Source organism: Doryrhamphus excisus, chromosome 1 (assembly GCF_030265055.1).
Source record: "Doryrhamphus excisus isolate RoL2022-K1 chromosome 1, RoL_Dexc_1.0, whole genome shotgun sequence".
Classification (NCBI taxonomy): domain Eukaryota; kingdom Metazoa; phylum Chordata; class Actinopteri; order Syngnathiformes; family Syngnathidae; genus Doryrhamphus; species Doryrhamphus excisus.
The window spans coordinates 31,029,666-31,053,489 of NC_080466.1; the positions used below are offsets into that span (position 1 = coordinate 31,029,666).

Below are 23,824 nucleotides of genomic sequence, written 5' to 3' on the forward strand. Positions count from 1 at the left end.
GTGTTTTATCAAGCTAATCTAAGGTCATTGGTTATGTATTCAATAAATATTTACTCCAGTACATAGTTTTTTGTGGTGCTGATAATCTATACACTTTTATATTTCATTTTTTTCACATTTGTCTCCATTTGGAAATGAGCTAGTTTACCTGACATGGGATCGCCATTTTCTGGGATAGTCACGTGACAATCACGCTGAGGGATGTATTTAAGTTGCCCGAGTGTTGCCGAATAAACCGGAAGCTTCGTTTCTCCCGAAGAGGATTTTCGTGAAAGCTAAAAAAAAAAAACGAGAGGAAACAGGGAAAGAAGGGCAAAATAACGATTTCACGTGACGAAAATTAACTTGTAAAAACATCACAAAACATGAAAAATGAGGTCAGGTCTTTTGGACTGTATATTCCAGTAATTAATAGCTGAACAGTGTGCGATTAACATGGCACACTGCTCATACAAACAATGGCGACCAAACCCGCCCACCGCGTACTACGGAAGTGAAGGTGTTCTATCATAGTAATCTAAGGTCTTTGGTACTAGTAGGACTACTACTACCACGCAGCAGGACTTAAACAGGTACGTCAAGTTTACAGTTTCAAGTTCCCATAAAGTAATATACCACTTCAATGTCGAACGGTGCTTACTATGTCAGAAGGTTCATAGCTGCCTGATAAAAACTTGACAATTACGTAACCGTTTTTTTTATTGTTTGCTTATGTCAGTTAAACACTATGCTTACATTTTGTCATGTAAAATTTGTTCCCTTTTTGTGTTTAAGTGGCACCATTTGATGAAAATATGTGTAGCAATGGATGGAGGAATTAATTGTCAATAATAAATAAAAGTTTGAATAATTCATTTGAATGTGAATAAGTTAAAATAAAGCAAATATTTTATATACACGTAAATATCGGAGTAAAAATGATGACTAAATCACACACTGCATATCAATTGAGCAATAACCTATTAGTGAGGCTCAATGAATGACATGTTTATGTCAGATGTTAAGATTTCGCACTTTCTTCGGAGGTCCTTGACCACACCATAGCTGCTGCAAGACTGGAAACTAAAACATATGTATATTATTTCGGCACCTTTAATATACAAAATATAAAAGTGTCCAATTTGTTCTTTAATTTTTCTGTACAGCATAAAAAGTATGATGAAGTTTGTTTACATATATTATGATATTTGTGCTGCCATGCACATTTCATTGCTGCCAGCGAGGGGCCTGGTGGGTCACGTCTCTTCTGTACATAATCCTCTCAGCTGAACCACAAACACAACAGTCACTCTTTTGTTGGACCGACTGTTTGCGCATTTTTCTGCTAACTCTTGGCTGGCGGAATACATGTCAATTCAAAGTGCATCATTGTGAAGGCCTGCGTACCAATAAGCTCCCGTGGACGTGCTATTGTAGCCCACACTCTACTATGACTTTTGCCATGTACGCAGTAACCGTCGAAATGCAGGGGTGACTAAAGTACAGCCTGGGGAGCCATTTTGACCTTTACGAAGGAATACTCAGCAGCTTAGTCGTGCAATGCATATAGACTGTACGTTTATTTTAAAAACAAATTTGCCGTGCAACCGGTGAGTCTGGTCCTCTTCTCCAATATGTATTGCAGTTAAATTGTTTTACTGTACATATACTGTTCAGTAAATCCTTGGTATTCGTAAGGGTTGCGTTCTCAGAACACTTATCTCACTCACGGTGTAACCAAAAATAACACAAGAAGTAACACATGTGGAACACTCAACATAACTGCACCATACGGACTATGCAGGCATTGTATTAAACACTTAAATATACACAACATGATTTTATACCAAGTGCATAACCTGCAAGGCATACTGGGTAACTTCCGGTCGGAGAACCATACACTTGGGCTCCCAAGCATGCCTTGTGGGTTATAGATTTGGTATAAAATTGGTACCCATGCAATTCTTTTGCATGGATATATATATATATATATATATATATATATATATATATATATATATATATATATATATATATATATATATATATATATGACTTAAAGAATGCTTAAAGAATGCTAATATGTTAACATTAGCATGCTAACACCTAGTGTTTGCATAAGTGCTTACCTCTGAAAATGTTTTATAATGTTAGCATGATAATATGCTAACACCTCGCATGATAACGGTAAGTGTCTGCTTAAGTTTTTATGTGTATATGGAAAACACAAAGAAAAATTGTGTACTCATCATAGCATGCTAACACTTCGCATAATGCCTACCTAAAAACATGCCTAAAACTGCTACAATGCTAACATTATGCTAACACTTAGCATGATAGTGCTATGTATTTACCCATGAAAATTTATAAAAAAAAATGCTACTATGCTAATATTAGCATGCTAACAATGCTAACATTAGCTTGCACCTAGCACCTAGCATGGTAGCACAATGAACCAGGAAGGCTAAATGTCCTGAACAATTCATTCAACAATTCACTAAAGCGAAACATACTTTTTTCTAGATATGAACACTATATTATTGATTTGTAGTCATTATTTTCTGGTGTGAAATGTATGGTCCATGTACGAGTAAGCGCACCTCTGTATGTGTCTCCGGCCCCAAACAGGAAGCATGTTCACAGAGGTGTTAATTGGTCTGGTGCTTGGAGGGGTCATCATCTTGCTGCTTCTTAGAAGGAGGAGCCATGTTTTGAAATCCGAGGATGGTTGGTGGGGCGTGGGTCCAGTCCCGGATGGCGAGGAGGACACCAGGATCCAGCCCTTCACGGTGACCACCAGTGATGAAGAGTTGGAGGTAGCCATCCATCTGTCCTGAAATGTTGGGTTATATAGTGCATCTCCTCAAATGACATTTTTAGGTTTTTCCCCCCAAAACAGACACTTTCATTCACCCTAAGTTGGTAATAATGTATACAAAGGTGATAATACAGGGGCTTATTTAGGGTTTAAACCTGGATTATGTAGCTGGATTATAAAACTTCCGGAATAACAAACAAAAAACAGACTGTGTACATATATTTATACTGTTTATTCTGTATATTTTGTATTTTTCATTCTTTTTTAATAGATGTGTCTGCACCTACGTCACCAAAACAAATTTCCAGTATGTGTTTGATCATACCTGGCAATAAACCCTTTTCTGATTCTGATTCTGATAGTGAACAATGGCAATTGAAGAGAGAAGGGGCAGGTTCTGGAGTTGAATTGAATCATTCATTCACTCATTTTCTACCGATTATTCTCACAAGGGTCGCGGGGGGTGCTGGAGCTTATCCCAGCTATCTTCGGGGGAGCATGCTAAGCATGCTAATATGCTAACATTAGCATGCTAAGCGTGACACCAAGCATGACAGCGCTAAGTTCATGAAAATCACAAAAAATGCTAGTTTGACGGCTGCACGGCGGTCGAGTGGTTAGCGCGCAGACCTCACAGCTAGGAGACCCAAGTTCGATTCCACCCTTGGCCATCTCTGTGTGGAGTTTGCATGTTCTCCCCGTGCATGCGTGGGTTTTCTCCGGGTACTTCGGTTTCCTCCCCCATTCCAAAAACATGCTAGGTTAATTGGCCACTCCAAATTGTCCATAGGTATGAATGTGAGTGTGAATGGTTGTTTGTCATATGTGCCCTGTGATTGGCTGGCGACCAGTCCAGGGTGTACCCCGCCTCTCGCCCGAAGACAGCTGGGATAGGCTCCAGCACCCCCGCGACCCTCGTGAGGAAAAAGCGGTAGAAAATGAACGAATGAATGAATGTGATTTCCTATCAGGACTTACACAGGAGAATAGAGCAGACGCGTCCAGTTCCCTCCTTGGAAGACAGCCAGTTCCATTACGGGTTCAACTCCAAGTACCTGGAGGAGGTGGTCTCCTACTGGAGGCGTGACTTTGACTGGAGGACACAAGTGGACAAACTGAACCAGTACCCACACTTTAAAACCAACATTGAAGGTTAGCTAACACAATGAGGTGCTCTACCTTGCTTGTGGCTTGCTCGTCACGTTTTTCTACTTTTTTCCATTCCCCGTGCAGGTATTGACGTTCATTACGTGCACGTGAAACCCAAGCGGGTGCCACAGGGAAGCGATGCGATTCCTCTGATAATGGTGCACGGCTGGCCTGGATCTTTTTATGAGTTCTACGGGTTGATCCCGCTCCTAACGGAACCGTCAGACCCCCAGGGACTTGTGTTTGAGGTGGTGTGCCCGTCCATACCCGGATACGGCTTCTCGGAAGCGCCACATAAGAAAGGTTTGTCTGGGAAAACATCACAATATCAGATATACATACGCAGATATATACGTACGTGCCATTGCTGCTGAGGTTGGACACAGTAGGAAAGATCCCTAGCATTACCAAACAAAAAAGTCAATTATTTATACTATCTACTATATTGGATAATAGGAGCGTAAAGGTGACTATAGGGGTGTTATTTCATGTCTAGAGGACTCTAATCATTTTAAAAACAGTATTTAGAATGTTGGAAACACCTTTACTGTGCTCTAACGATGTTATGCTCTAATGTATAAATAAGAAATCTTACTTCATGGAAATTCACGGGTCTGGAACCAATGAATTGTGATAAAGGAGGGATTGCTGTACATAGAAATGAGGAATGAAATGGTGAAAGGATGAAGAGTCTTGAACCAGTCATGATTATATTGACAGTTACTATGGTACCCACTATGTCATTGTATGGTCATATCACCTCCTACTTTGGTACGTGACAAAAATAAATAAATACAATTTAATTGAATTTTATTTTATTTTATTTTATTTTATTTTATTTCATTTCATTTTATTTCATTTCATTTCATTTTATTTTAGAAAGTGAACAAATGTAACAGTTACTGATTGTAAAAGTACCAGATGGAGGGGTAGGATTTAATAAGCTTTGCTTCTTCCTACTCCTTTTGGACATGTGGAACTGGGAACTGATTATGGGATGCACTCAACTGTAATCTAATGCATGTTCAAATGAAATAAAACCATTACCCTTACCATTACTTTAACAAAGTGCTGGCACTCGCAACTTTCCTTGGCCCCATGGCAGGTTATTTAGCCGTCATACTCAATACAAAAAAAACACCAACACGCATTACTTTGTTTCGTGCGATGACTTTAAATGTACTCCCCTGACTTACGACTATTCTTACATTTTCTGCCTGTGAACAGGTTTTGATTCGATGTGTGCTGCTCGCATCTTCCACAAACTGATGCGGCGTCTTGGCTTTCAGCAGTTCTACGCCCACGGAGGAGACTGGGGGTTTCTCATCACGACCAACATGGCTCAGCTGGAGCCCAAGTAAGACTTACGTATCTCAACAGACACTTACTGAGACATGGTGGTTTTCATAGGGGACCACTTCAGCCCTGAGTCTGTAATAATTGTGCCGGTCATTTGTTGACCATAATTATAAATTAGAGTAAAACACAGGAAGGGCAAGCTAAAAAAAAACAAAAAACTTGTACCAATATTTTATTCCAACAATATAGGACAGTGGCTCCAATGATGTTTTCCCTGAGGCTTGTAAAGATTAGTCACTACACAGACTACTAGCATTTGTAACCCGCAAGGCATATCGGGTAACTTCCTGTTGGAGAAGTGTGTGCACAGGTGTGTCAATACAGTGAAAGTATTCAGTAGTAAAAAAACATACGCAACTTTGCATAACAATACCAATAGTCCATCCATCCTTCCATTTTCCTCCGCTTATCCGGGTCGCGGGGGCAGCGGTCTTAGTAGGGAAGCCCAGACTTCCCGGTCCCCGGCCACCTCCTCCAGCTCCACCGGGAGGACACCAAGGCGTTCCCAGGCCAGCTGTGAGACATAGTCCCAATACCAATAGTGAATATGAACAATATGAACAACCCTTTGTATTGACCCTTTAGCTATTTGGATTGATTATTTTATTTTTTATAATTTAGCAATAATTAATATAATTATATTCATTCATTTTCTACCCCTTATGGGTTTTATTTTATTTTGTTTTGTTTTATTTTATTTTATTTTATTTTATTTTATTTTATTTTATTTTATTTTATTTTATTTTATTTTATTTTATTTTATTTTATTTTATTTTATTTTATTTTATTTTATTTTATTTTATTTTATTTTATTTTATGAAAGCAGGAAGTGAACAAATGTAACAGTTACTGATTGTAAAAGTACCAGATGGAGGAATCTGATGCATGTTGAAATGAAATAAAACCATTCCCATTACCAATATAATTTAGTTTTCTCTATGGCCTTATTTTTTTCCAGGATAGTCAAAGGCCTACACATCAACTTCGCCGCGGCTGCCAAGCCTGGGCTGATCGTGACTTCATCAATCCTCCTCGGCCGCCTCTTCCCCAACCTGTTTGGATTCACCAGCCTGGACCTCGAGCGCATTTACCCCTGCATTCAGAAACTGTTTGTGGAGTTAATCAAAGAAACTGGCTACATGCACATCCAGTCCACCAAGCCCGACACTGCAGGTGAGAAGCCACCACATAAAGGAAGCATTGCATTATTTCTATTAGTGATTGTTTTCTTCCATCTTTTCCCTGTGAGGTCGTGGACTGAATGACTCGCCAGTGGGTCTGGCGGCGTACATCCTGGAGAAGTTCTCCACATGGACAAGTCCGAACTTTAGAAACATGGAAGATGGAGGACTCACCAGGTACGGTAAAACACCTTTATCTCACTGCTACGAGTGTGGTACTATTGTCGTTACCATAATATGAATGATTGTGTGATGTGATTGGCTGGCGACCAATTCAGGGTGAACCCCGCCTCCAGCACCCCCCCGTGACCCTAGAGAGGATAAGTGGCATAACAAATCGAAATCTGTATAACAGTCTGACTCACGCTGTCATCTTACTAAGAACACTATATTCATCACACAGCAACTTTACACTCAAAGGGTAGCTAAGAAATATACAAGTTAAAAAACTACTATAATGCATTTCATCCCAGAAAACCATTTCATTGGTTATGGCTGATGGCTGCACAGACCTTACAGCTAGGGAGACCTGGGTTCAATTCCACCCTTTGACATCTCTGTGTGGAGTTTGCATGTTCTCTCCGTGCATGTGTGGGTTTTTTTCCGGGTACTCCGGTTTCCTCCCACATTCCAAAAACATGCTAGGTTAATTAGCCACTCCAAATTGTCCATAGGTATGAATGTGAGTGTGAATGGTTGTTTGTCTATATGTGCCCTGTGATTGGCTGGCCACCAGTCCAGGGTGTACCCCGCCTCTCGCCCCAAGACAGCTGGGATAGGCTCCAGCACCCCCGTGACCCTCGTGAGGAAAAAGCGGTAGAAAATGAATGAATGAATGCTAATATGCTAACATTAGCATGCTAACACCTAACATGCTACATACAAGTGTCTGCTTCAGTTCATATCCATAAAAATCACAAAAATCCCAAGTTTGTATGTGTGCGTTGAAGGAAGTTCTCTCTGGACGACCTGCTGACAAACGTAATGATCTACTGGACGTCAGGCTGCATTATTCCCTCAATGAGGTTCTACAGGGAAAACTTCGGCAATGGCCTCAATCAGCCACACGTGAAGTAAGTCCACAATTCCTTCACCGAAGAAGGATGTTAATGCGGAATACCGTGACATACTGTAATAAGTCAAAATAACTCACCATCTTCTTGTCCCAGGATCCCGGTGTACGTGCCCACTGGATTTGCCAGCTTCCCTAACGAACTGATACACACCCCCAAGTTGTGGGTCCAACAGAAGTTCTGTAACCTCGTCACCTACACACCCATGGCTCGTGGGGGTCACTTTGCAGCCATGGAGGAACCCCGGTTGATGGCGGAAGACGTCAACAACTTCATCAGCAAAGTGGAGAAGATGAAGGCACATTAGAGGTTAGTCTGAGGATGTGGTCAATGTGAAGGAATACCGTATTTTCTGGAGTATAAGTCGCTACATAGTATAAATCGCACAAGGCCAAAAATGCATAATTAGGTAGAAAAAAACATACATAAGTCGCACTGGAGTATAAGTCGCATTTTTTGCGGGTAATTTATTTTGTGTGACTCGAGTCTTTGCACAGGGTCCGTGAATCAGTAAAACTCAAGCCTACTTCAATGACCAATGAGTCAGTGAGACTCGAGTCTCTGCGTAGTACCTAAGAATTAGTGAAACTCAAGACTTTGTCGATGTCAATAACCAATGAGTTAGTGATACTCGAGTCTTCTTTGAGTACCCCCGAATTAGCGAAACTCAAGTCTTCGACATTGATGACCATTGAGTCAGTGAGACTCGAGTCTCTGCGTAGTACCTAAGAATTAGTGAAACTCACAACTTTGTCGATGTCAATAACCAATGAGTTAGTGATACTCGAGTCTTCATTGAGTACTTGCGAATTAGCGAAACTCAAGTCTTCATTGACATTGATGACCAATGAGTCAGTGTGACTCGAGTCTTTGCACAGGGTCCGTGAATCAGTAAAACCAAGCCTACTTCAATGACCGATGAGTCAGTGAGACTCGAGTCTCTGCGTAGTACCTAAGAATTAGTGAAACTCACGACTTTGTCGATGTCAATAACCAATGAGTTAGTGATACTCGAGTCTTCATTCAGTTCCCCCGAATTAGCAAAACTCGAATCTTCTTTCACGTCAATGAGCAATGAGTCAGCAAGATTTCTGCAATCATTAACGTGTCTTAGCATGAAGTGTTCATGCATAAAAGATTTCTGCAATCATTAACGTGTCTTAGCATGAAGTGTTCATGCATAAAAGACAACACTTCTTTAAGAGGAATTTTAATTTTGTAATAAAATGTAATACCAATAAGAACTGCGTAAGTCCTAGTCTAGACAGCACTAATATAAGTTTTGCTCTTCCAACTGTAAAACTGTTTGAAGATGCAAAAGCCCAGCATCTGTTTATGCTTCCCCCTGCTGGTGTTTATAGTTTGTGCCTTCCTCCGAGCCTCCCATCAGCCTTGCAGGCCAGCAGCTGCAGGTGGAAGGTCAGTGGGGCTTTTGGTGTTATTGTGTTGACAGCATGGAGAAGACACCGGGCATTCCTCCAATTGATAACAACACCGTGCTGCACCTCTGCAAGTCATACCTTTGGAAACTTTCAAATAAATTGCTGATGATAATTCTAATTAGTCACAACAAAAAAATCACAGATTCGCATTCCCGATTCAGGATTCACGGCACAATCTTAGATTATGCTCACATTTTGGTTTCTATCTTTTCATAACTAACATTTAAAACCAGTCATTTCAAACTCTGTCCTTTTTTTAAGGTTGAAGTGATGTGAATGTTTATCCACATGGTATTTCCAAATATGATATATTTTCTGTGTTGAATGACCAAATATGTGGAACATTTTGGCACAATTATTGCATGATAATGATACAAATACAATAAAATTATTGCACAATGAGGAACTTTGTGTGTGTGGGTCACTTCAGTTCCGATTCAGCCATTAATTAATACGATTCCATTGACAGCCATAATATATCCTCTGTATGTGAATTTGTTGTGTCATTAACTGAAGAATGCAATGACCTGGATCAGTGCGAACATTCAGAGGCATTGTGATTAATCTGATTAATCTGATTCCTTTGACAGCCATATTATATACTCCGTATGTGCACTAGTTGTTTCATTAACTGAAGGATAGGTCAATGAGAACATTCACTGTGATTAATCTGATTAATTAATCTGATTCATTTGACAGCCATAATACATCCTCTGTATGCGCACTAGTTGTTTCATTTTCTGACGAATACAATGACCTGGATCAGTGAGAACATTCAGAGGCATTGTGATCAATCCGATTAATTAATCTGATTCCTTTGACAGCCATATTATATCCTCCGTATGTGCACTAGCTGTTTCATTAACTGAAGGATAGATCAATGATAACATTCAGAGGCATTGTGATTAATCTGATTAATTAATCTGATTCCTTTGACAGCCATATTATATCCTCCGTATGTGCACTAGTTGTTTCATTAACTGAAGGATAGATCAATGAGAACATTCACAGGCACTGTGATTAATCTGATTAATTAATCTGATTCCTTTGACAGCCATAATACATCCTCTGTATGTGCATTGGTTCTTTCATTTTCTGATGAATACAATGACCTGGATCAATGAGAACATTCACAGGCATTGTGATTAATCTGATTAATTAATCGGATTCATTTCATAATACTGCATATCCTCTATATATGCACTGATTGTTTCATTAACTGTCAATTTGAGTGTAAAACGGTAAAACTCTGAGAGATACAGTAAGCGGGATTTCGCAAAAAAACAAAAACACAACTTTGTTGAGGGGCCAAGGAAGAAACCGTTAAAATCCAGATAAAAGGTGCAGACCCAGGAATGTCTTTTCATTATCTGTCCACTCTCTGGACTCATAATGGTACCTCCTGCTTGTTACATAAGCCTCCATAAATCAGGAAGTAGTAGTACTTGCTAACAAACAAACGAGTGACATGGCGGTTATGTAAAGTCATGACTGTATTGATAAAATGACTGACTTTTGCACATGGAAATGTGAACCTATTAAAACTGTACAATGAATAGTCTTCCTGGTCATCACGGTCAATGTCGCACTGTCCCTGACCCTCCAATCCCACCCTAGTCCAGATGTTACGTCAGCTTCCCAGTTTCCCAAGCCCCCAGAATGCCCTGACTCGGGACCCCTCTCTGGTCCTGCACTCCCCCTGGCCCGACTGCCTGCCCGCCTGCTCCTCTTGGCAGCCAAACAACCAGGGGAGGATCAGGACAACCGGACAGCCCAGATAAGTACCACATGAAGTTTCCCACATTACCTCACTCAAAGAAGCTGGTCCTTGTGCGCTTTTCGCTTTGACAACAATCGGAGAACACGCGTTTATTGCAACTTACTGGATGACTGGGCCAAGGAAGTGTCCGGCCAATGGGCGTAGACCAAAGCCATTCAGGACCGTTGGCTCATCTCTGGATTAGCTTCTTCTTCAAGAGCACACATGGCGGGAAATCCTCGGGAGAGTTTCATGTCGGTCACTTTGAGCCACCAGCCGGCAGAGCCCCCGATGCAGCGACCCCCCGCGAGTGGCAGCCCTTGATACCTGCACAAACGTAGGCAGAGCACACGCAGCAGTCGGGAGTGGGTGAGTTCAGTTTTGACGTGCGATGGGGACCGATTTTGGTGTCGTATATATATAAAATATGAAATAAATATGAAACCATGTGCTTTTGGTGTGTTGAGGACCAAGCATGTGTCCATCAATCCATCCATCACTCACCTTTAACCCTAACGCAAGAGCTGGAACAATATTGTACAGCATTCCCCAGGGGTGTCCAAACTTTTTTCCACAGAGTACGGCAAACTGAAAAATCAAAGGATCCTGTTGATTTTTTAATTTTGTAAAAAAAAAAAAAAAAAAGAAAAATCTAAAACCAATTCAATATGCCAAACACCGATTTTTTTTTACACAGAGTATTATTTAAAGAGTGGAGATGTTTTTCGGGTGACATCCTGTATTTTTCTCTTTTAATAATGCCCCTCCCCCCTCATTTTTTTTTATTTTGCACAATATAAAAATAACCCCTTGGCCACAATTTCAACACCACTGGAATAACCCTAACCCAGGGGTCATCAAATGCATCATAAAATAAGTTGAATATTCAAATTATCCTCTGTAATTATTCATTCATTCATTCATTTTCTACCGCTTATCTAACAAGGGTCACAGGGGTTGCTGGAGCCTATCCCAGCTGTCTTCGGGCCAGCCAATCACAGGGCACATATAGACAAACAACCATTCACACTCACATTCATACCTATGGACAATTTGGAGTGGCTAATTAACCTAGAATGTTTTTGGAATGTGGGATGAGGAAACCGGAGTACCCGGAGAAAACCCACGCATGCACGGGGAGAACATGCAAACTCCACACAGAGATGGCCGAGGGTGGAATCGAACCCTGGTCTCCTAGCTGTGAGGTCTGCACGCTAACCACTTGACCGACATGCAGCCCGTCATTCAGAATTAATTAGTATTTTTACAATTTCAAAATGACCTCCACTTTGGACACCCCTGGTTTAGATGAAGCTGCTGGGGGGGTCAGGGTTTTGAGCTAACCACGAGGTAACCACTCGTCCGCCACGCAGCCCTCAGTAATTATTATTACTTGTTATTATTACTTACTCATCCCTCGCTATATTGCATTTTTTTCAGAGATTAATTCATTAATGATCGCTGTTTTGTGGTAGACTATAGTCTATTAGTCAAAACATATGGAAATACAAGTGATACGTAGTATTCCTGTCACTCGGCGGCGGTAATGACACGAAACATCGAGAGATTATCTTACATTACAATACATTACCTTATCAGTGCAATAACTGTGTCTAACTGACAGTAAGTATTTATAACTAAGAAGCTAAAGCTAGTTCTCTTTGTGTGTATTTCAGCTGCCCTCTGTGTATGGGCCCAGATCAACCTCTGGCTCCGACTGTGGGTCTGAGGTCCCGATCAGCACCACACGCGCTCATTACTCCCCAGAAAGCGCAGCACGGGAGAGAAGTCGCGTACGAAACCTGCGCCAGGCCTTCCACAGCCTGCAGGTACTGCAAATGAATTATTTTTATTGCTTGTGTGTACTTTCTGGTGCTTCTAGGTCGTACTATCCCTGTATTGTACCCGGTATCGGATCAATATTACAACATTTGCAGTATCACCCAACGCTAATCTTGTCTTTCTTGGTTTAGGCTGCTCTTCCATCAGTCCCTCGTGACACAAAGCTGTCCAAACTGGATGTTCTTCTTCTGGCTACCAACTACATCGCCTACCTGACACAGACCTTGGACCAGGGAAGAACTCTATCTGAGCATACCGTGCCATCAAGACCAGGTGGATACCTCCACCCTGTTAAGGTAAGGACAAGAATTCATAACAAGGGTTAGTCTTAGTTTATGACACGTCTCAAATCAGACTGGAAATGTTTACCCCTCCAGAAATGGCCGATGCGTTCCCTGCTGTACTGCGGCAGTGTGGGGGAAGCGCTTTCGGGAGTCCCAGCCAATCAGAGGCCTCCGTCTGGACAGGCCGAAGCACACCTTCTTGGCCGTGTAGTGGAAGGAGACAAGGACTGTTAGGAACTTTTGGGACCTAACGTTCATCGTGATGAATGTTCTTTTATCTGAGGGGTGAGGATTTGGTAATAGTTGGAGGGAACACAAAGTACCGCACTAAAAATGGAAGAAAAAGTAACAGCTTCGGCAAAGGGACGGCTCGGGTAAAAAGCAACGAGGCAAGCAAAGTAGGAAGATAAGCCAACAATTTAAAACTAGCAAGTGTAAAAAGCTAATTAAATACTGAAAGTTTTCGCAGAAGTAGTAGTATAGTCAAACTGATTAATTAACTAATTAACACGTGGCTACTAGTGTGCCTCGTTGCTCCACCCTGCACAGGAAATAAGGGAATCTGTGGACAGGAAACAAACAAGTAGGACAACAAATACAACGGAAGCAGACTCTGATAATTCTAATATGTTCCTTTCAAATATTATACTTTAGTTATGTTGCCGCCGGAATAATAATCATAAGAGTTGACATTTTGATGAATTGCATGCAGATAAAATGCGTCCTTTTGGTTGATGATGACATTAAAGGTCATTTGTACAAGGTTACCACAGTGTCGGTCAGTGTACTCCACCACTTCCTGTAGTGTTCGCTACACTATGCTGCACACTAAAGTCACCTACAGTACCAAAACATGTGCCTCCTTTGCTCAAAAAGTACAAAATACAATGAACCGCAGCCCCTCTCTAGTGCTGGCACCATTCATGCACACTAGCACCATTTCTCATTTATGTAATATTGTCCCTTGAGAAGATATACCGTCATAGATAGTTACTAAAATGTGAAGGCTGTACTCACTGTGTATGTGTGTGTGTTTTTGTGTGTATGTGTGTGTGTGTGTGTGTGAAGGGATGTTCAGGCAGATAAGCAATAAAGGAGGGATTGTTTAGGGAACACAGCAGCTGTGTGACCACCTCCTATCAGAGTACTGATTTAGTAGCATTTAGTCATCATTACAACCATGCAATGGAATATAACCAACATAATCAACGGAATCATTCGTTCATTCATTTTCTACCGCTTATCCTCACGAGGGTCGGTGTACACCCTGGACTGGTCACCAGCCAATCATAGGGCACATATAGACAAACAACCATTCACATTCACATTCATACCTATGGACAATTTGGAGTCGCTAATTAACCTAGCATGTTTTTGGAATGTGGGAGGAAACCGAAGTACCCGGATAAAAAACTCACGCATGTACAGGAAGAACATGCAAACTCCACACAGACATGGCCGAGGGTGGAATTGAACCCAGGTCTCCTAGCTGTGAGGTCTGTGCAGCCCTCGGCCATAACCAATGAAATGGTTTTCTGGGATGAAATGCATTATAGTAGTTTTTTTTAACTTGTATATTTCTTAGCTACCCTTTAAGTGTTAAGTTGCTGTGTGATGAATATAGTGTTCTTAGTAAGATGACAGTGTGAGTCAGACTGTTATACAGATTTCAATTTGCTATGCCACTTATCCTCTCTAGGGTTTCTTAGCTACCCTTTGAGTGTAAAGTTGCTGTGTGATGAATATAGTGTTCTTAGTAAGATGACAGCGTGAATCTGTTATACAGATTTCGATTTGCTATGCCACTTATCCTCTCTAGGGTCACGGGGGTGTGCTGGAGGCGGGGTTCACCCTGAATTGGTCGCCAGCCAATCACATCACACAATCATTCATATCCTGGGAGGAATGTGGGAGGAAACTGGAGTACCCGGAGAAAACTCAAACCCACTCGGGTGGCCGAGGGTGGAATTGAATCCTGGTCTCCTAGCTGTGAGGTCTGCGTGCTAACCACTCGACCGCCATGCCGCCCTTTCAAGAGAAATGTGGACTTCAATATGCAATTTGTTGTGATTGACCACACAGAGATGTCTGAAGGTGGACTTGAACCCAGGTCTTCTAGCAGTGAGGTCTGCATGCTAACCACTTTCTCCACCGTGCAGCCTCTCGAAGCATAATACGGGTGTCTAAACGTACCTGCAGCTTACATGAAACACGCAAAAAACCTGCTGTTAGAATAATGTCAAAAATAAACATTAATAAAAGTGTACGAGCACCACATGTGCTTGCAGAAATAAGTACTACAAAAAGTAACTCATAAGTCATCATGATAAGTACGACACCAGACTACATCCTCCGTATCGCTGACCATCCCAGACGCCCTCGACTCCCCACAGAACACGGTGGGCTTCTATCCATGAGCGACAGGCCAGCATTCAAGGCTACTTGCATAAATCTGCCAGGGAAGCATGGAGGACATCATCATCATCATTTCCAGCGTGATGATTCATTTGGAGATCTTGGCTAAACAACTCCACTCTGCACTGCTGAGGACGGCCAGCAATCCATGCAGCCTTTTTCTTTCTCTGTTGGCTCCAATGACCCAACAGTAGGTTGATCCATCCCAGTATTAATAGTACGGATACCAAGGGTAGTATATGATGGTCAACTGGCGCTCCACACATCATAATAACATGCATGACAGAAATGTTGCTACCTCACAAAACAGAAGTTAACCAGGCTACCAGGAAGCTAGCTCATCTTGTTACCAGGACGTTAGGCAGACCACCAGTAGATTAGCCAGGCTATCAGGAAGTTAGCAAGGCTGCAAAGAAGATAGTTGCCACCAGGAAGCTCGTCAGATTACCAGGAATCTAGTTACGCTACCAGAAAGTTAGGCTGACTACCAGGAAATTAACCAGGCCACCAGGACGCTTGACAGGCGACAAGGAAGTTAGCAAGGCAACAAAGGAGATAGTTACACCACCAGCAGGTTAGCTAAGCGACCATGAAATTAACCAGGCTACCAGGAAGCTTGACAGCCTACAAAGAAGATAGTTAGCCACCAAGAAGCTTGGCAGGCTACCAGGAAGCTAGCCAGACAACCAGGAAGCTAATTAAGCTACTAGGAAGTTAGGCTGAAAATTAATCAGACCACCAGGAAGCTTACCAGGCTACCAGTAAGTTCGCAAGACTACCACGAAGCTATAGCCAGACAACCAGGAAGCTAGTTAAGCTACTAGGAAGTTAGGCTGAAAATTAATCAGGCCACCAGGACGCTTACCAGGCTACCAGGAAGTTAGCAAGGCTACAAGAAGATAGTTACACCACCAGGAAGTTCGCAAGACTACCACGAAGCTATAGCCAGGCTACCAGGAAGCTTGACAGGCTACCAGGAAGTTAGCAAAGCTACAAGAAGATAGTTACATTACCAGGAAGTTTGCAAGACTATCACAAAACTAGCCAGGCTATCAGCAGGTTTGCCAGGCTAACAGGAAGCTTGACAGCCTCCGAAGACGCTAGCAAGGCTACAAAGAAGATAGTTAGCCACCAAGAAGCTTGGGAGGCTACCAGGAAGCTAGCCAGACAACCAGGAAGCTAATTAAGCTACTAGGAAGTTAGGCTGAAAATTAATCAGACCACCAGGAAGCTTACCAGGCTACCAGGAAGTTAGCAAGGCTACAAGAAGATAGTTACACCATCAGGAAGTTTGCAAGACTACCACAAAGCTATAGCCAGGCTACCAGGAAGCTTGACGGGCTACATGGAAGTTAGCAAAGCTACAAGAAGATAGTTACATTACCAGGAAGTTCGCAAGACTATCACAAAGCTAGCCAGGCTATCAGCAGGTTTGCCAGGCTAACAGGAAGCTTGACAGCCTCCTAAAATGCTAGTAAGGCTACAAAGAAGATAGTTAGCCACCAAGAAGCTTGGCAGGCTACCAGGAAGCTACTAGGAAGTTGGGCCTGAATACCAGGAAAGCACCTTTGTCCTAAAAAAAACAGCAAAGTGTGTATTCTTTCATCCATCCACATCCAAGAAAGCGTCTGCCCCCTCATCCCTTCATGTGTGGAGCTAATAAGTACATTTCTTCATCCGTGTGCTCATTACGGCCTCAACCTGCTGATTTCAGGCTGGATTTATGGATCTTCCAGTCTACACTCAATCTGTGTTGGCGGGACACAACTTAGTGGGAGCGGATGAAGGAAGGAGGGACCGAGGAGAAGAAAGGAATCAAGAGGGGAGGATATGGCGGAGAGCTGTAAGGAAATAACTGAACAACAACAAAGAAGACACGGCAGTAAATCAATGAAGACTCCAGCGATTTAATTAGAAGTGTTTTCAACTCGTCAAGGCAATCTGGGAATGCTGAACACAACTGAAATGTTTGGAAAATGTAATATTTCTGGAAAAGTGGGAATGTTAAGGATGGGGGAAATTGTTAGCCTGAATGTTTTGACTGGATTGAGACATGAAATTAGGGGCTGTACGGTGGTCTAGTGGTTAGCGCGCAGACCTCACAGCTAGGAGACCCGAGTTCAATTCCACCCTCGGCCATCTCTGTGTGGAGTTTGCATGTTCTCCTCGTGCATGCGTGGGTTTTCTCCGGGTACTCCGGTTTCCTCCCACATTCCAAAAACATGCTAGGTTAATTGGCCACTCCAAATTGTCCATAGGTATGAATGTGAGTGTGAATGGTTGTTTGTCTATATGTGCCCTGTGATTGGCTGGCCACCAGTCCAGGGTGTAGAAGACACAGGCTCCAGCACCCCTGCGACCCTCGTGAGGACAAGCGGTAGAAAATGAATGAATGAATAATTTCAATAGGAATGTTTGGGTTGGAAACTGAATTTCTGTATGGTGGAAAATGTTTGGATATGGGAATGGTCTGAATTTAAGGAATAAAGAAGTAGGAAGAATTCTCAAAATCAAACTAGTACAAGTATGGGTGGTAAAATTGTTAGTCTGGATGTGTTAATACTGGAATGTTTTGAATGGGTTGAGAAATGTGGGAAAATAACATTCATTTCAATGGGAATATTTGACTAGAAAATGTGGTATTCCTGGAAAAACTAGGAATTTTGGGAATGTGGAAAATAGCCCGAATTAATGTCCTGAAAAAGCTGAATATTCTGCTGGAACGTTGTGAATAAAGTCAAGAAATGTGGAAGTAGTCACAAGGAATTTGTGTTTGGAAAATGTGGAATTTTGGAAAAAGTGGGCATTTTTATGGGGTGTGGCAAATTTGAGACAAATGAGACAAATTTCCGGACATTGTGGACTTTGTAACAATCACTTTAATATTTAATTTCAAGTAAATAAAACTTACAAATGTATTATGACATCAATCCTAAACACATTTCTAAAAATTGAATCCAGTAATCATTTTTGCCCGTTCATTATCACAGGATGACATTTGTTTTTCAGCTTAAAATCTTCATGAATTATTATTATTTTTTTTTTTAATGGCAATATCTCATACCTGTGAAATAATGAGATGCTCAGAAGAAAATAAGTCCCATCCATAGCGGAGGAACATCAGTGCTTGAAGTTGTTTTTGGAATGCATAAGTTAGAATTCTTGCGAGATGCGACATAGAACCCAGGGTGCCCGTAAAGTCTGGATATACATACATTATACCAAAATAATTGAATTTAAATACAATAAAAACTCTTAAATAAACATCAAATAATACATATAAATGCTAAATATTTTTATTACATTAGGACATTTTAAAAATAAGTGTATAATATATGTATTTTCTTTCTTCCCCAGACAAGGCCAGACTTTAGGGGCATCCTGTAATAATAAATATTGTTCTCAACAATATTTATAAAAGGCAGAAATTACCAAGTGTTGTGCCTTTCTTGCACAAAATGTTTCTTTTTGTGCAGCTCAGCCTGTAATGTAGTAGAAAAGCCCCAACTACTCACATCTTAACAGTAATAGAAACAAAAAAGGAGAAAATAGTGTTCCGCTTTGCTTTCACAGTGAAAAAGGAGCTTGATCTTTAATAAGTATTATTAAAATATAAGATCTTTAATAATAATAATAATAATAATAATAACACTACAGGCACACACACACACTTCAAGTAATTTCAGGTACTAATTGAAGGATTCACCACTATGCCATCGTAAAGAAAGAAAAATAATGCCCCGAATGTGGGATGTAGCACTGAGAAAACAAATAAAAAGCTAAATAATGTTCATAAAATGAATAAAATAAGTGCGGTTTTCTCAGGCTATGCCGACGGACGCTACACTCCCAATTCGGACACTCAATCACAACAAATTGCATATTGAAAGTCCACATTTCTCTCGAAATGTGCAGAGGCTTCCGTGTGAAATTACAAAAATATACAAATATGATCTGAATGATGCTATCCGTTAGTAAAAATCGACTTAGGCTTCATGTTATATATGGAAATTGAGGTATTTCAAGAGTATATTTGTCGCTGCTGCTAACCGGGGATCTAAAGAGTCAAATCCTTTGAGGAAAAATGTCTCTCTCCTGCTGTCACATGATTGTCTGGACTTTCAACCCCCCCCCCCACCCCACCACAGCAGCTTCATCTAAACCAGGGGTGTCCAAAGTGGAGGCCATTTTGAAACTGTAAAAATACTATTTAATTTTGAATGACGGGCTGCACGGCGATCGAGTGGTTAGCGCGCAGACCTCACAGCTAGGAGACTAGGGTTCAATCCCACGCTCGGCCATCTCTGTGTGGAGTTCCTCCCACATTCCAAAAACATGCTAGGTTAATTGGCCACTCCAAATTGTCCATAGGTATGAATGTGAGTGTGAATGGTTGTTTGTCTAGATGTGCCCTGTGATTGGCTGGCAACCAGTCCAGGGTGTACCCTGCCTCTTGCCTGAAGACAGCTGGGATAGGCTCCAGCACCCCCGCAACCCTTGTGAGGATTAGCGGTCAAAAATGAATGAATGAATGAATTCTGAATGACACGCAAACTTTGGTTGTGATGATTCGTTTTTTTGTAGACTTATTTATCATACAATATAGTCGCAGAAAGGCGATCGGTCCACGGTGTACCCCGCCTCTCGCCCGAAATCAACCCGGATAGTCTCCAGCATACCCCCACGACCCTAGTGAAGATAAGCGCCATAGAAAATGGATGGAAGGATGCCGTAGAAAGGATCCTACACATATGTCCAAAATTTATCAAGCAGCCACCATTGTCCTTCATTTTTCTTCAAGCTTGGACACCCCTGGTGTAAACAGAAGCACAGAACATACAAGGCAACTAAGGCACGGAGCTTCATCACCCCCAACTTATTCTGATAAATCAGACTCCTTCGACATAACAAATCAACATTTTTGTCTCTCTAAAAAGGAAGAGGAAGTGTTAGAAGCAAGTACTGTAAGGCTTATGACCAGTGTAGGAAGTAGTACAGTTACGTTTTAAAGTAATTACTAGGGAATTCCCAATACCGATATCAGCCGATACAGATATGTGTAACATATGTGCCTTATACAGCATTTTAATATCGGTTTTCATGATGGGGGGAAAAAAATCAGATACCGATATCAACCTATATCAGATTTTTATGCCGATATCGGACTAGTAATTAACTATTTCTAATATTACACCACCGGTGAAATGCATCACGTTATTATTACTTCCACGGTAACTAACTACATTTATGAAGGAGTCAGTGACAAATTCTGTATTTTTTTTACGTCAATAACTAGTAACTAATTATTTTTGCACGATTTTGCCTCTTTTTTTTAAAAGAACGGATGACTGCAAGCCACGACGAGATGGGCAAGAATTCTTTAGATTCCAAAAAGCGATGATAATGAGGCAACAACAAAAAAACCCAACGTCAATTAGTCACATACTGGCAACATGTTCAAAGTAAACATCATTCATTATGGTTCTTATCAAGGGACTCGAACGCCACATTCATTCATTCAATAACTTCTAATGGCTTGAAGACAACGCAACACTAGTAGCCATGTAGTTCAAATAAATTGCAGACGATGTCGCTATTACACAGCTAGGGGGCGCCAGTGTAATTCAGGCAAGGTACAGCAGCCATGAGGTATTGTTGCTGTGTATATTACATTGTTTATGCTAAATATATTTATTTGACAATAACTTGATACTTTTCTGTTCTTAGTGCCACACATATGTTAAACAAATTGAACTGAACAAAGGAGCATATATTTATTTACTGTCTTATTTGTGCTAATGGGCTTTCCATACCATTCTTAAGGCGAATTATTAGCAGTATTTTGCTAGCTTGTTTTATATGAATTAATTGGGAAGGAATATAGTACGAAGAGTTAAATGGTAATATCTCACACCCTATTGGAGTATGGGAATTGTTAAATGGGTTTAAAATGAGTTTTAATGGCTACAAATAAGATGGAAATGAGCTAGCTTACCTGCCACGCAGCCATTTGGGGGAAGCCATTTTGGGATAGTCACATGACAACTAAACCAAAATGTTTGCTAACGTCACTTGGGGAGCTAATGAGTTCAAGTCAAGCTCAAAAAGGTGTATAGGACACAGTTTGTTGTGTGAAGAAATGTGAAATAAGCTCACAGTGTAAGTGGGAATTTGAAAAATAGCTTCATATTAATCAATGTTTGAGAGGTTTGAAAAAGGTTTCAATGTAAAATACCGAAAGTTAAGCTAAGCTAAGGCTATATCAACAACGACAACATTTACAGTGTGAATAATGGGGGTGTTATCACAGGACTGGCTAAAACGGGGAAAACGGTAGCTAGCGCAGTGGTTTGACCAAAATGCGAGTCTGTGATGCAGAACATTAATTCAGCCATTAAACTGCCATTTCTGCTTGGACGCACTTCACTGCAGCACACAACCTCCCATGGAATAGCGGAAGTGAGCTGCCTATGTCAATAAAACTAAAGTTATATTATATTAATATTAATTAATAAATGAATAATTAATATTATATAAAACTAATATATAGTTATATTAATATTATTAATCAATACAAATTTTCTCAGTATGCTGACTGACTTAAATTCTGAAGCGTGGTTTGGCACTTTAAATCTGTGAATATCGGAATGTAGCAAGGAGTCTAGAGTTAAAACAGGAGTGCTGATTGGCACGTCTTAATCCAAATACGTAAATGTCGGAAAAATAAGTATGTTGGAGTGTTATCAGTAGTGGATATAATTGGCACGTTCGTAGATTTCCGTCACGTCATGTCACTTTGGCAGGGAAAGCGTACATCTACACGAACCCCCCCCCACTGTAAATGCTCTGCAACCAAGGCTCCGTTGTGTTGCTTTTGTCTCTTGTAATCATATAAATATATATAACAGTATAGCTGGTGGCTCGACTAATAAAACTATAGTAATAAAACTGGAAGATTTATATTCCAGTACCTTTGCATTAGAGTTTGACTGCAATTATAAGAACTTACATGTGTTGATTTTAACGGAATTACTACGAATAGATACGGAAATGCCAAGTCATGGTCACCGCCCTTTACCTGAACGCACAGCTCTACTTTAAAGCAAACCAAGTACATCAACATTAGTAGCTAGACATCACTTTACATTAAACTAATGTCACGTAGCAGAGGAACCACGCCTTCCATTTGGTTCATTCTCTTAAATTTTCTGCTTTTATGTAACTTATTCTTACACATAGGCCCGCTTTTACAAAAATAACACATCTGAAGTCAGAGAACGGCTACCTGGGGTTTTTTTTTTTTTTCGACTCCACGCGAGGACATATCGGAAAGGTCTTTCGTGATGTAGTCAAAGTGCTACGTTACGGTCTTTTGAGGTAAAAATAGATTTCACAAACGGTACCAGTTAGACACAGTCAACAGTTAAAAGAACTCAGCAGTCTGAACTCAATTATTGCAATACCCACCCCACCCCCCACCTCCGCTCACCTTCCAAACCACGTCTGAGCAAGCTGAGATGTGATTGGATGGCCGTTGGGGTTGGAAATGTGCTTTTCAACAGGGAAGAGAGAGAGGGAGAGAGAGAGAGAGAATTAGAGGGCGGTTTCCTCCACACAGTGAGGGGTCAGCTGACACAAGGGCAATGTCGCCCTGCTTTCCTCGTCTTCCGTGTGCGCGCTGTCGCTTTCCATTTCTTTGTCCTCCGTCACCGTGTCCTCTTTGCAGTACGCAGCTCCATTCTCACCTTTCTTGCTCCTCTCGTAAGGCCGTGCGTTGATTTCTTTGGGCTGGTTAAACAAGGAAAGATAATATGTAAATATAGTCATTCGTTCATTTTCCCCCGCTTATTTCTCACGAGGGGCGCGGGGGTGCTGGAGCCTGGAGGCGGGGGTACACCCTGGACTGGTGACCAGCCAATCACAGGGCACATATAGACAAACAACCATTCACACTCACATTTATACCTATGGTCAATTTGGAGTGGCCAATTAACCTAGCATGTTTTTGGAATGTGGGAGGAAACCGGAGTACCCGGAGAAAACCCACGCATGCACGGGGAGAACATGCAAACTCCACACAGAGATGGAATTGAACTCTGGTCTCCTAGCTGTGAGGCCTGCGTGCTAAGCACTCGTCCAGGTTGGTTAAGTAGGTTTCCTTATTTTTAAATGGAACAGTTTCATCGTTTTAGCATAGAAAACCCATCTATGACCTTCTAAATAAGAAAAAAAAACATTGTTAGAGCCCTCTAGACATAAAATAACACCCCTATAGTCACATTTAGCTTCCTTCCAATATTCATTCATTCATTTTCTACTGCTTTTCCTCATGAGGGTCGCGGGGGTGCTGGAGCCTATCCCAGCCGTCTTCAGACGAGAGGCGGGGCAATCACAGGGCACATATAGACAAACAACCATTCACACTCACATTCATACCTATGGACAATTTGGGAGTGGCCAATTAACCTAGCATGTTTTTGGAATGTGGGAGGAAACCGGAGGGTGGGATCAAACCCGGGTCTC

General features: G+C 41.3%; 3 protein-coding genes across 9 annotated transcripts in view; 2 read left to right on the plus strand and 1 right to left on the minus strand.

Annotated features, from left to right (window-relative positions):
* slc5a6a (solute carrier family 5 member 6a) overlaps window positions 1–23,824 on the minus strand; it is a 38,463-nt gene that overhangs the window by 2,504 nt on the left and 12,135 nt on the right. For 3 of the 5 annotated variants that reach the window (XM_058045873.1, XM_058045870.1, XM_058045875.1), the window contains exons 17-24: window positions 22,791–23,089; window positions 10,885–11,087; window positions 7,640–7,829; window positions 5,664–5,819; window positions 3,977–4,255; window positions 3,776–3,890; window positions 2,580–2,812; window positions 149–275 (exon numbers count right to left, since the gene is read on the minus strand). In XM_058045873.1, coding sequence (XP_057901856.1) covers window positions 22,895–23,089 — 195 coding nt within the window. In that variant the 3' untranslated portion in view covers window positions 149–275; window positions 2,580–2,812; window positions 3,776–3,890; ... (3 more) ...; window positions 10,885–11,087; window positions 22,791–22,894. The remainder of the gene's footprint in view (window positions 1–148; window positions 276–2,579; window positions 2,813–3,775; window positions 3,891–3,976; window positions 4,256–5,663; window positions 5,820–7,639; window positions 7,830–10,884; window positions 11,088–22,790; window positions 23,090–23,824) is intronic. The other 2 variants (XM_058045874.1, XM_058045871.1) reach the window with 2 other exon arrangements.
* On the plus strand, window positions 220–9,421 carry ephx1 (epoxide hydrolase 1, microsomal (xenobiotic)). Of its 3 annotated transcripts, none has more exons than XM_058045878.1 (9): window positions 220–572; window positions 2,608–2,795; window positions 3,769–3,949; window positions 4,031–4,249; window positions 5,174–5,303; window positions 6,264–6,478; window positions 6,555–6,663; window positions 7,437–7,559; window positions 7,656–9,420. In XM_058045878.1, exons 2-9 carry the CDS (start codon window positions 2,613–2,615, stop codon window positions 7,864–7,866), a joined length of 1,371 nt encoding a protein of 456 aa, XP_057901861.1. In that variant the 5' UTR covers window positions 220–572; window positions 2,608–2,612; the 3' UTR covers window positions 7,867–9,420. The 3 variants fall into 3 exon arrangements, with proteins under 3 accessions (XP_057901861.1, XP_057901860.1, XP_057901859.1); XM_058045877.1 differs by lacking the exon at window positions 220–572 and having other exon boundaries at window positions 2,576–2,795; window positions 7,656–7,868; window positions 8,921–9,419; XM_058045876.1 differs by lacking the exon at window positions 220–572 and having other exon boundaries at window positions 2,576–2,795; window positions 7,656–9,421.
* On the plus strand, window positions 10,612–13,879 carry LOC131097437 (transcription factor 24-like). The gene is given in 4 exon segments (XM_058045882.1): window positions 10,612–11,138; window positions 12,437–12,589; window positions 12,734–12,898; window positions 12,980–13,879. Coding segments are annotated over 4 exon segments (612 nt in total). The 5' UTR covers window positions 10,612–10,985; the 3' UTR covers window positions 13,121–13,879.